This window comes from Sebastes umbrosus, chromosome 20 (assembly GCF_015220745.1).
Source record: "Sebastes umbrosus isolate fSebUmb1 chromosome 20, fSebUmb1.pri, whole genome shotgun sequence".
NCBI classification, from domain to species: Eukaryota; Metazoa; Chordata; class Actinopteri; order Perciformes; family Sebastidae; genus Sebastes; species Sebastes umbrosus.
In genome coordinates, this window is record NC_051288.1 from 15,445,947 (window position 1) to 15,458,994 (window position 13,048).

At 41.2% G+C, this 13,048-nt stretch overlaps 1 protein-coding gene across 3 annotated transcripts; it reads right to left on the reverse strand.

Moving 5' to 3' along the window:
• Positions 1–335: 335 nt before the first annotated feature.
• On the reverse strand, positions 336–12,273 carry tdrd1 (tudor domain containing 1). 3 transcript variants are annotated; one of them, XM_037756096.1, is made up of 26 exons: positions 12,160–12,273; positions 11,665–11,832; positions 11,543–11,580; positions 11,409–11,469; positions 11,014–11,128; positions 10,800–10,866; positions 10,585–10,665; positions 10,310–10,489; positions 10,057–10,200; positions 9,761–9,926; positions 9,556–9,639; positions 9,134–9,310; positions 8,954–9,061; positions 8,429–8,599; positions 7,800–8,063; positions 6,754–6,885; positions 6,423–6,530; positions 5,296–5,460; positions 4,517–4,864; positions 4,308–4,424; positions 4,077–4,205; positions 1,940–2,107; positions 1,416–1,832; positions 1,197–1,256; positions 1,027–1,070; positions 336–846 (listed from the first exon to the last, which is right to left on the reverse strand). In XM_037756096.1, the coding sequence occupies exons 2-26, from the start codon at positions 11,822–11,824 to the stop codon at positions 775–777; spliced, it is 3,576 nt and encodes a 1,191-aa protein (XP_037612024.1). In that variant the 5' UTR covers positions 11,825–11,832; positions 12,160–12,273; the 3' UTR covers positions 336–774. The 3 variants fall into 3 exon arrangements, with proteins under 3 accessions (XP_037612024.1, XP_037612023.1, XP_037612025.1); XM_037756095.1 differs by having other exon boundaries at positions 1,197–1,259; XM_037756097.1 differs by lacking the exon at positions 11,409–11,469 and having other exon boundaries at positions 1,197–1,259; positions 11,524–11,580.
• Between the last annotated feature and the right edge of the window lie 775 nt (positions 12,274–13,048).

Genomic DNA, 13,048 nt, shown 5'->3' on the forward strand with positions numbered 1-13,048 from the left:
GTTTAATAGTTGTTATCCTGCAAGTACACTTATATATACTTGTAGCCCACTTTATAGTTTATGAAAGTACACTTTAAGGGTATAATCTCAGTACACTACTAGTTTAATAGTTGATATACTTTAAGTATACTTGTAGTCTACATTTTAGTTTATGAAAGTACACTTTATAGTACATTCTCAGTAAACTACTAGTTTAATAGTTGTTATCCTGCAAGTATACTTGTTGCCCACTTTTTAGCAGACTCTTTCTTATCTTTACTGGAGGAATGTATTATATACGAAGTAATGTTTCATTAGTTAGAAATTCTGCCCTCAAAAACATGACAAAATAAAAATGTCTTCACAGTCACAGAACCTTTATGTAAAGACTGAAACACATGTCAAACATAAATCAGTCAGGCTGGACATCCCATCTGAACAGGTGATTAGTTCTGAACAAAGGAACAGATGGCATCGCAGCATGCTACACTAAAGCACACTTACAGGAGACAACAACACACACGTGGATAATTGAGGTTGAACATCTTTTGTTGCAGAGTTTTCTGCCAACTTTAACAAACCTAATAAGTGCATTTTTATGAAAACCTCCAAAATATTAAAACGAAAAAAAAGTACTGTAATTTAACCACAGGCTAAAAACATAAAAGCCCTGAACAGAGAGGATGATCAGTGATGAGGACAATAAATTAAAAGCTTAATTAGAATAAGGTGACTAAATTAAAATGGGTGGTTGCTTCTGGAGAACATTCAGAGTTAACTTGTTTTAAAGAAATCTTATTTTTTCTGTCCCACTAACTGTGTGATGAGAGAAAGCTGCAGCTGCACCAACTGTTCCAGGTGGTCAATCTGTGAAAGGTAACAAAAAAATCATGTTATCCATTTGCACTTTAAATGTCAAGTTTTTGCCAGATTCTGCTCATGTATGACCATTAACTCCTGGCTTTACAAACTACAACCAATGATCTATAAAATTAAATAACACAAGCTCAAAAGACGCTTTCCAAAACCAGTGAAAGCAGCTCTGACCTTTGTCGTCAGGTTCAGACAGCAGCAGCCAGAGGTCGGAGAATCTGTGATTCAAATACAAAGACAAGTGAATGCTACACCATATTAAATCAGCCACAAACTCATTGTAAAACAAAAGTTAAAAGTTTTAAGTTAGGCAATCACAGATCATGGTTTTAAAGCATACATACCATTAGTTTTTGCAATCTTGCATGGAGGCTCCATTTGCTCAATAATCTTCTGAACTGGATCTTCTGAAAAGTAAGACATCATTACAACAGCTGCTTGATTTCAGCAATCACTATACCTCATAATCCATCTTCTTTCCAGCAAAGCAATCAAATGCATACCATAAATTGTGACAATACAAAAATATACTAAGTTTGCTAGGATATTTTGATTTGACCAACCATTGACTGTCACAGCAGAAGTGTTTTTCTTCTGCTGGGGAGTCTGGGGTGTCGGCTCTGGGGTTATGGGCAAGCTGGTGGTAGCTGCTGTATTTTCCAGCCCAGTTGGGGTGTCAGGTTTGGATGTTGGCAGGGCGCAGTCAGGTACAACTATAGTGCTGGCCGTAGATATGCTGTTGTCAGTTTGGTCAGCCTTCTGGGTGATGGATGGGCATGGATTACTCTTGGCCTGGGCCTGTAGTGCATCCAGGATCATGGTGGTGAGGTGCCCCCCGCCCTTCTCAGTGGGCAGCGTGAGTGAGAGCACGTTAACAGAGCCGTTGAAGGACTGGACGGTGGCGAGGACGCCATTCACCAGCACGTTTTGAAACATCTGCTGCACTTCCTCTGGCAACTCTGCAGGGAAGTGTTCCCTACCTAGAAAAAAAGAGGGGAGGGGGGGCAATATGAGGGAGTCAAAGAGCAATTACAAATAATACTTTTGGTCAAGTTCGAAATAATTAATGATGGCCCTTTTGCCTCACCAGTGAGGGTGCAGCGAGTGATCTGAAAGGGGAGCTGCAGCAGGTGCATGGGGATGGGCAAGATACGGGAGAACGGCACCTTCTCGGTGTTGCCGTAATCTGCGTAGATGACGCTCATCTCATTCTCACCGACCTCCAGGACCACCGCACGGTACCAGTTATTGTCAGCTGAAAATAAAAGTTCAGTGTTTAATGCCATTTATTGGCAGTTTTGGGAGCACCAACAGATGCTAATTAAGATATTTTTGACACCTTTATGTCACAACCTCCAGAGAGTGTTTATTTCACTACCTTGATGCTTGTGTCTTCATGTATCTACACAATGTGCAATATCAGAATAAGTAAGAATTTGAAAAGGCCAACAACGTGTAAACATTTTCTCAAGTTGTCAATCTTCCACATTTTGTTAATCATTCCAAAAAAGCCTTTAAGAGATTAAAGATGACCCTACCTACACAGCTGCCCTTAAAAACTGATGCTTCTTTACCAGCTACAAACCTACAGCCAGCACTGAATACTCCATTAAAACGGACCCTGTTGTTAGCCGAGCAGAGGAATGTATGCCAGGCTGTAGTCACTTACTTGCATACTGTGTTTAAAGAAGAACCGCTTCTACGCTCTGCTGCACACACGCTGTGTAATTATATCCACTAGCAGACACCAAATTACCATCTTAGGTGTGCAGGGGCAACGACTGCAGGTGGGGTCTCAAAAACAGCCAGAGAGCAAACAATAAAAACTGGATGGGAGAATGAGAGGAGGGAATTCATGATGGCAGATTGTGTGCATGTGTGTAATAGCTCAATGACGGATCAGCTGTTCTGTCCTCATAAGATGTCTTGCCTGTCATCATTGAATGATTTGTGGGAATGATGTTGCCTGAGTGATGGGGTTTTCCCCCTGCTGAGACTATCTATTAAACTCTGGATGCCATTTCCTCATAAACCATGATGTTGAAAACTAATCCACCTTACAAAACTCAACCGTAATTTTTTGTCACATACATTTTCTCAAAAAAGATGACATTGTTTTGGCATAAAAGCAAAAAATAAGCGTTTACTAAAAGTCTAGTCTAGAAATATGATGTTTCGACATTAAAGCTATTACGAGGAACTTACATTTTGGCAGTCTCTGTGGACAAAAGTGGTAGTGTTTCCAACAACCAGAGTCCCTTTAGAAAACCTCTCATTTCAGTCTCCCCTGCTTAGTTCTGGTTCTCCCGTGTCTCCTTTCCCTACAATGGGCCCAGCAATACGACCTGGGCCTCCAGCAGCGTAGTGTCGGTTTTGGCTCCCAGCGGGGACTGGCGGAGCAGCGAGGTGAGGCTCTGCTCCTGGACTGCTGCGGCCGGGCATGGAGCTCTGCACCTCCTGCCGGAGCTCTGACTGCAGGTCGCAGGCGGCAGCGAAGCTGGATCTGGGTTTGACCGCTGCCAGAGGCCCTGCTGGAGTCTGAGCTGAAGGAGTTTCTGGTGAACCTGCTATTATGTCTGATTGTGCCAGAATCAGACCCGGTGGCACCGATGGCAAGCATCAAGAATAGCCATATAGAAATAGCTGATCTTTTTGCTGATGGTCTTGTTTACTTATGTAGTGTTAAATTGAGACCACTTTTCATAACCACTTAAAAGTTCCTCACAATAACTTTATTATTGTTGGCTATTATGCATGACAAGATTTTAAGTTGCATTTACTATTTTTTTCTGATGAGTTAGAAATGTTGCTTAATATCATGTTAGCATGTGAAACACCATGAATTCAGAAGCTGTCTCACAGTCATTCACTTTTATAATTTACCTGTCTGACACCTAGTGGTTTTAAGGGGTCATGACAATGCTTCCAAACACTGAACTAGCCCTGCACACTCACTCAATTTATGCCTACAGCTGTGATGATTTCACAGATGACAGTTATGTCTAGATATGCCAGATAACTCATCAAGAAGCGTGATCAAAGTTTGGGGGGGAAATGAGCAGTGGAGGAGATGGTGGCCAGGACTAACGATGCACTTTGTTGCCTCGGGACGAGAGTGTGTTACAGTTTGGGCAGACACCTTATGTCAATCTGGCAAGTTTATCTCTGGACTTATCCTTTTATGATGTACAGAATGTATTCATGGAGTAATAAGTGTTCCTCACCAGAGAACTGGGCACAGCAGGCAGCCCCAGGAGCTGGTCTGCTCAGGACAGTGGAGGATAAAGAGGCCTGGATGTTGCTGCAGTAGACAGCCAGCTCCATCATCACCTCCTGAAGCTTCTGCTGATCCACTGCACAACAACACACAGCAATTACAACATGAAGGAGCATCACATGTTCACCATTTACGCATCTTTTTAATGACAGACGTGGACAAAAGTGAGTGTTCTGACCCCGGCTGGGACCGAGCAGGTAGAAGAGGGAAGGACCGGTGACGGCTGCGATGCAAGGCTGAAAGGTGTCGTTGAGAGGCAGCTCCACTGTCTTCCAGTCCACTGGGAAAGATGGGGCTGAAAAAAGATTACAACACACAATTTCAACCGGGCTCTTCAAAACATCAACCATTGCATTGCATCTTTAGGACATATGCACATTAGCTGACCTTCTGATGGCGTTGCAGTCAGCCCCTCAGCTTGGATCTCTGTGGAAGTGGCTCCTGTCTGGTTGGAGGCTTGTGTTTGGCTCTGCTCATTTTCCTGTATTTTTTCATCTTGGTGTTTGTGTCCTGAGCCTGTGGTTGCATGCGTCTCTGTGGGATTCGCTCCAGGAACTTTGGCTAGTTGCTCAGAAATGAGGGCGGTCGCCACATTCTGCCCTCTGCTCTCCAGCTCCACACCGTAGCCTTGTTCAGTGACAGAGAGGACGCGTGCAGAGAGCTGCTCGCCATCCACCCGAGTCTGGAACCACAGCAGGGCTTCACTGCTCCACTCTGATCCCAGGGGCTCCACACCTGAGTCCAAACACACACACACTTTGTAAGAAACTTAATGTTAAAAACTTGTTTCATGCCCCTTTTATCCAACTATCCAAGAAAAATTCAAACAACCAAGTCTTTTATTACTTAAATTTGTACAAAATTTCAGTCTGGTGTTTGGGCAGTCAAAGTGAAGAACAGAACAGTCAGAGTGATAACACTCATCTCTAGGTCGAAATCACAAATCTGTGGTATTAAAGGCCATGTGAGATCCAAATGGGATGTTTTTTTTTGGCATATTCAGCCACATATTTAATAAAGTGCCATATTTGGAGGTGACAGCAAATCCCCAATAAAGAAAAAAATTATCAGATACTCTCTTGGCTGCTAAATAAGAATGCATTTCATTTGAGAAGATACTTAAATGTCATATTTACTAACACTTTCACTCTCCACACACACACTACCTGAGAGCCAGCAGCGAATTGCCAGGAAGGGTAGAGTCAGGAGTCGGGGTGTAATTGGTCGAAGGTGGCTCTTTTCCACTTTCATGCTATAACCATAGTCCACAAAGTTTACAGACACGTTATCAGACAGCTCGTTTACCATAGCCCGGTACCACTCTCCATCACCTGGGGAGCAAAAGGCACATTATGTACAACTAAATCCCCAAAAAACAAAGAAGAAAAAAGATAATTCTGAATGTCATCTGATCAAAAAACAGTTCTATGTGTCAACAAATGATGTGTTCAACTTACAGATGAGATTCACAATTGCAATATTTCATAAAAATGAACTCACTCCAGATAGAATTAATAATCACACCAATGAATAACTTATTCTGACTCATTTGCTAATGTATTAAGCCTTTCATGTTTCAACAGTCTGTCTGAAGAGCCGACAGTAACTACACTACATTTACATGCACACAAATATTCCGCTGTTATGCCAAATTTGACACGGGTCATGTAAACAGCATATTCCGTTTTGGATATTCTGAATTAGGCCTTATTCCAGATGGAGCATCCAATTACGTGGGATGTGACGATATTATTATGGTTTTAGGAGCATTCTTTGGACATGTATACAGCGCATTTGGAATATGTGTCTCGTTTGGGGTTTTTACTGCAGTTTTGCAACACACGGCCTCTTGGCTGTTTACGTCCAGCTCTGTGCGTTGTACACAAACCAACTAGCCGAAAGTTTGCAGAGATGCATGCCCAAAAGAAAAGCCCACATTGCTGGTCAGAAGGGGAAACACACCTAATTTTAAACATTATGAAAGACTTGGATATCAACAGGTTTTTGATATGCGCAAATATTGCAACACCGACCTTTTCAAGAAGGTGGTTGAAAGAATGAAAGAGAGAGACTGTGTTTGCACCGTTGAACAAGTCAGCCACCGTTTAAGTTAATAAAGAGTATGGACGGCTGCAGTAAACACGAATATTAGTGGAATATTCATTTTCATTAGGCATGTAAATAGCTTAGTAGGAGTATTGTCTTTTTTGGAATAAGGGCAAAAAAACAGATTATTTCGTGCATGTAAATGTAGTCTGTTTATCACATCCAGTGGTTCTGTAAATAATCTCACCAGTAAACATGGCACAACAGGGCTCCCCCACTTTGGGCTCAAAAGGTGACGCCTTTGCCTCACAGTGCTGTTTCAACTCAGCTCCCAGCTCTATCAGCCGCTGATGGTCTGACAAACACATGAAATGAGAAAAGGTCACATTCAAACAAAGAATCAAAATAGAAAAATCATGAAGTCTTATGTGGACATCTGAAATGATCATAACCGTGGTATAATATAAACACTGCAGTGTTTCCCATAGCATTTCAAGTTACTTGCATCATTCTGGGAGTGCAAAGAAGAATTAAATATTTGAAATACTCTACAGCCCTCTAGGCTGAAGAGACAATACCTGCAGGATTGTTGATGCGGCAGTAAAACTCCCCAGGGTTCTCCACGACACTGGCTAGCAGTGCCACTGTCTGGCCGTCACGGGGAAGCTCAGTACAAGACCACACCAGAGGCTCACAGGCTGGGGGAGGCACTGAAGAGCACGATCAAACATAAAAATGCACAACATATAGGGTTTACCGTCTGCTCTCTTGCAGTATGTATTTTATAGCCCAAAATATAAAGTTAGTCTTAAAATTCTCTAATTAAAACTATGGTACATTTGATAGACTTTAGACAGACTCCAGTGACATTTCAGTTAAACTAACAATACCCTAATATTCAATATCATGAAAAAAGTAGAACAATATTCTTCATTGAATGGGAGACACCCCAGGCAAAAACGTTTTTCAGCACTTGTCAATACAAATCTTTAAAGGCCGTTTTCTCAAAATTCGTTTTTTTTTTTTTTTAATACTCCGAGCCATAAATCTCCACTTCAGCAGCACTTATGTGCATCAAACTTTCCAGTTTCATTCCTATCTATATGCTGAAGGTTTTTACAGAGGGGTTTTGTTCATACATCATTCATAGCCTGATTTATAGAACAATTTATTCCTAATAAGATGGCAAAAATAGATTTTTTTATGGCTGTTGACAGTATTTTCTGATTTATGGAGAGATAAAAAGAGATATCCAAAAATCCCTCTGTAAAAACCTTTGACACCAATATGTCAAAAAGAAAAAAAAATAATTTTAAACCTGGCTTCATCCAATGTTCAGATTTCTGTTCTGGAAATGTATGCAAATTAGCACATATTTATCCTTTGCATATTTAAACATTCAATTTCAGAAAACTTGTAATACAAAAAATAATGTCTTAATGTGTGGAAGTTTCATGGCAATATTTATTAATTACATTATTTACAGTATTCACCTGAAGTGTCTCCCCTTAAACACTAAAAAAAGGAACAATCATTGCTTCAATTTGAAGATTGTTTCCCCATGTTTCAGAACTTGATATAATTTTCATATCAACGTAATAGATTAATTTCAGACACTTCCCACCTTGTGGTTCAGCAGCAGCAGAGGTGGCTGTCTGGTCAAGCTGCTGGTCACTACTGGTGGGAATAGGAGCAGGTGCAGCGAAACCAGCAGAGGTCAACAGCTCGGCTACATTGGCCTGAGGATCACTGGCTTCATCAATCATGGCCACCAAAGCCTTGCCCTCATGTGCTCCCTGGATCTCAATGCGCAGTATTCGGTTCGATACCCTCCGCCGCAGAGCCAGCAGGCAGTCCTCTGACCAGCTCTCCCCAACAGGCTGCACCCCTGGAAAGGAGCCCAATGACAGATGCTTGAGAGGGTGTGAGAGACAACTTGTTTCAGGAAGACATAAATGTGTGTAAAATTAGAGTAAAATTCATCAAAGAAAACTCTTTGTGGTTGGCAAAACCAATAAAATGATATAATTAGGGCTGTCAATCGATTAAAATGCTTGCTTTATGCAACTATGCTTGCTTTATGCAAGAAGAGAGAAAAAAAAACAAGTTTCAGGGGCATTAAGGATAGATTTGCTCTAATAAAAAGAATGTGTAAGTACAGGTCATTTTCAGCTATCTGATATTACAATGACATTTTTCAGGTACTTAAACAGAAGGAGAAATCCTGGTGACATTACCAGGCACATATACTACCTGCTAGACCACAAGGCATGGCCTGCATTGGCAGGGCCAGTAGTGAAGTGCTGATAGGCTGCAGGTGGCCTAAATCCACCTCCTCAGAGTTGCCAAAATCAAGGTAGCCAACACAGACGCGTTCCTCTGATGAATAAGCCAGAACTTTAGCCCTGTACCACTGCTTGTCCTCTGGAAGAAACACACAGATGTCAGAGCGTAAGTTCACAAAGCAGGTCTACTAAGAGAAACTACTAATTTGATATTATACTGTATGACTTCCGAGAACTGAAGAAATGTAGACACAAAAACACATTCATATTTAATCTGTGAACTGGTCAGTTGAAGCACCTTCCAGGTCTGAGGTATTTTCAAATAATTAAAACACATTTATAAACGACTGCACTAATCTTTGGCAAATATAACTGTTTGTTCAACTGAAACTTGGCTGAAATGTCAACAGTTTGAAATTCTGTGTCTTAATCGGAAAATGCTCCATTCGGAATAATAGTGGAATATTGGTGTGTATGTAAATGTGTGTTGTACCTGAGAACTGGGCACAGCAAACAGTGCCGGGGGCTGGCCTGAAGTTCTGGGGCGCTGGGACCTGACAGCAGTGTTCCCTCAGCTTCAGCTGCAGCTCCTGAATCACTCCTGTAAACCAAAAGCTCTCAAAGTCAAAGTCCAGAGCCTGAAGTTGTGTGTACCAAATCAAATGCTACTTACCAGCGTTTTCCACCTTCTGTACGATAATTTCCGTGGGTGACTGGAGGTGGGTGATCACAATGGAGAAGGAGTCACCCACTGACTGTGTCAGTGGCACTGGTGGCTGAGCCCAGACATTGTCATCTTTCCCATCAGAGAGGCGCTTGAAGTTTTCCAAGGATGCACTCACCATGGCGTCTGAGGAAAATCAAACTTATATTTACAATTTTATATATAGATATGTATCTTGCATTGCTCTAAATTGGTAACAAAAACAAATCAAATCCATTCACACATCAGCAATTTTTTGACCACTTAGCTTGAGAGCGTGTGTTAGGGTTAGTTAAACCAGATAACAAGAAGATACACTGGGTACGTTGAACTCGCTTCATAGTACAGGCCTCTGGTCTGCAGTCTGATTTCATTAAGTACATATGGCTTACTTATTTCTTGCGGAGTTGGTGCTACGTTGACGGTTTCCTCTGCTGCGTAACCGTGCTCAACGAGGAATGTGCTCAACTGCTTTCCTAAAAAGACAGGGAGAGAGAGTTGTCTTTATGCAAATCCTTTACCTTCCTTTACCTTTCACAAATCACTCTTCAACCATCATAAACACATCATGTTTTTCGGAATTCCTATGTAACCTACCATTGGAAAGCAGGATATCCGCAGCATGGATGCGACCATTTTGTAGTGTTTCCAACAGCCTCACAGTCACAGTCTTGCCGGCCAACATCTGTTTCACTGACATGCAGCACTCGTCCGACCAGTTGCCAGTCACTGGCACCACTCCGACGATACGGCACTCCATTGCCTGAAAGTGATAGATGCAAGTGCTAGTGTCATCATGTTAGCTGTAAGACACTGCAAACTGTCAGCGTGAATGTAATGTATTAATTAACATGCTTAAAAAAATAATTTAAGTCGTGTGAATATGCACTCACGCATGGACAAAATGGCCGGATATTAGCAGCCAGGGGCTTGATCCTGTCCACAGGAACATCCTCTTCATTGCCAAAGTCAATGTAAAGGATCTTAGCAGTCTTCTGGTCAGCAGCCAAAGTCTGGACCAGGCCTCGGTACCAGTTCTACACACAACAAATAGAGGCACAGTAAAGAACTGAGCAAATATTAAATCATTATTGCATATTAAAACTTATGTGTCTTATCAAATTCCTTGAGAAGGCCTCTGCTCACCATATCACAGGAGAACTTAACCGCGCAAACCTCTCCAACATGTGGTACATATGTCGTCACTGATGAGCAGCTGTAAGTTTTCTGAAGCTCTGTGCTGATGTTTTGCAGAGCTTCCAGCAGCTCAGGACTTTGGGCAAGAAGGAAAAACCTGGCAGGGCTATAGAACTCTATAACAGATGCCTAAAAAATCACAACAAAAAGAGATTGTGTTTTTGTTATTTAAGAACATTGGATAGATCGGTCTTTACAGTTGAGGCAAACTGGGTGTGTTGTACCTGGATGTCTTCCCCTTTAATGATTTTAGTCATATGCAAGTCCTCCAAATAGACCCTCTGGAGGCTGGATGCATCACCGGGCTTCGATAAACAGAGGTTAAACAGATAACAAAACATACACTACAAATCCTTTACATAGGGTTATTTCCAATCATTAAAATGTAAAGCGTGACTTTTTTACTTGCATTAGAAGATCTCCAAATCACTGCACTTACCTTCGACTCAAGCAGGCCGGCTCTGTCTCCTGTCACTGGCGAAACTGTGGTTTCCTTAGGTTTCTCTCTGGGATTAAAAGAAACAAGTGAGTGAGTGAGCATTATCTATTTGACGTTATATTATGATTTAACCCTTGACTTGTGAATCATAAACTGATTGTTTTTTGTTGGCATTAAAAAAAAATCAATGGTACTCAGGGTTGACCCAGCTTACTTTGCAGGATCTGGATCAATAGACTTGCACATGTGTCTGTGTGCTTTCCAGTCTTCTGTCTGACACGCCACAGAGCAGTAAGGCGTCTTCTTGCAGCGCTTGCAGCGAAAATTTCCTGTCAAGAGAATACTAGTTTAATAAACTGAATTTAAATACAAAGATGCGCTGACAAGAACGCTGACGTTCACAAAAAACAACCATGAGGAAATGTGTTGCATACCATGCACCACAGTGTCAGGATATATATATATATTTTACACTGTCACTTTTTTAAATGTTGAGAAGAAATGATCTAAAAGAGTCATAAATATTGTAATTAATTTACCTCCATCACTGACAAGCCTCTGATGTGTTATCAATTATGCCTTTCACCAGAAACTTTACATAGGTATTACCTTGCTGACCACAGTAGTTGCAGAAGCATACAGTCAGTGCTGGTGGTACAGATCCTAACACCTGTAAAGACAAAATGGAAAAATGGGAATACTCTGCAAAACACATTGATTTAACCTGCAAGTTTGTTACATACTGCAGATTGATCCATGCTGACTGGTGAGTTAGGAGGGTCTGCAAAAAAAGAAAAAAGGAATGAACATGGCAGGTGCGTCAGGTATTGGACGCAAGTCGGGATAATTGATGGCATTCATTTACCGTCTCCTGTGGCGCCTGGCGCGGGGCGCACAGGTGATGCGTCGGGCATGGAGAGAAGAGGTGTTGGAGGCCTCGGGCTGGAGAGAGCCACAGGGCTCGATGAGGGCTTCCTCAAGGGCAGGTTAGGTCGGACCAGGTTGGGAGAGAATGAGCGGTACATGGCGACAGCTGACAAACGACATACATATTAATGTAAAGTCAGAAGAGTTCATTGAAATAAAAAGTGGGCATGAAGAGTGCACAAAAACGTCGTTTTAACTTTAAAAAGCAGTGCATTTCAGCAAACTAATTATCGGTGACGCAGCAAACGTTACTTTGCTAATTAGCTGGTAACCTTAGCAATGCAAACTGCACCAATTAAAAACAAATTATGACAACAAAATTAACACGTTAAATAATGGTATATACTACGAGACGCAACTGAATCAATAAACCCAAACAAATAAATACATATATAGCGTTATCTGTGGTTTTATATTGCAGTTAATATTTTACCTGAGTGCACGTGTCCGGAGAAGAGGTAGAAGTGTTGTTGCGCATGCGCAGTGGCTCAATTCCAGAGAGGTCAAGAGGTCAGGATGAAATGAATTACTCCAAAATAAAGACTATTTTAACTAACTATATTTATATTGTGCTGCGATATTGACCTGTGATATTTGTGCCCATATATTTTATTTTTTAAATGTATTTGCTTTTATAATTATTCTTCATAACTATAGGAGTGTCTGACAATCTTTTTTGTCCTTCACACGTCTTAAAGGGGCTATATCCTGCCCTTTTTCAGGTTCATACTTGTATTTGGGGTTCCTACTAGAACGTGTTTACATGCTTTAATGTTTAAAAAAAAACTTTATTTTCCTCATACTGTCTGCTTGAATATACCTGTATTCACCCGCTGTCTGAAACGCTCCGTTTTAGTACATTTCAATGGAATTGCAACAGAATTACGTTGCCAGGCAACAGCTTGGGTCCATGTTTACTTCCTGTCAGCTGATGTCATTCACATACACTGCAACCAGGAAATAAACTGGGACACATTTAGAATGTTTGCGTTTAAAACTGTGAAATGGTCTAAATATTGTAGATTTGTGACATCACAAATGGACAGAAATCCTGACGGCTTGTTTCAAAAGCTCAGTTTCTGAATATGGGCTATGTGTATTTCTCTGTGGATCAAGCGTTTCGATACTTTCGCAGTATTTATATAGAACTTAAACCTACTTTATAATATAAAAGTGATGAAAATGTCACTTTTTACAATATGGGACCTTTTTAAGACCATAGAACACCAAAAGCAATGCACTGGAGTGACAGCAGAGAAGGAAATAAGGACATATTTGCCTTCAAGAGCTGTGGGGACCTTAGTGTCTTGAAATTATTGTAA

What these genes read in the sequence shown, in the direction of transcription:
- tdrd1 (XM_037756095.1), bottom strand. Translation starts at nt 11,824, where the DNA reads ATGTACCGCTCATTCTCTCCCAACCTGGTCCGACCTAACCTGCCCTTG. An exon ending in GGATATCCTGCTTTCCAATG is followed by an intron (nt 9,640 to 9,760) that starts GTAGGTTACATA and finishes CTGTCTTTTTAG; the next exon opens with GAAAGCAGTTGAGCACATTC. An exon ending in CAAGATTGCAAAAACTAATG is followed by an intron (nt 1,071 to 1,196) that starts GTATGTATGCTT and finishes TTTGAATCACAG; the next exon opens with ATTCTCCGACCTCTGGCTGC.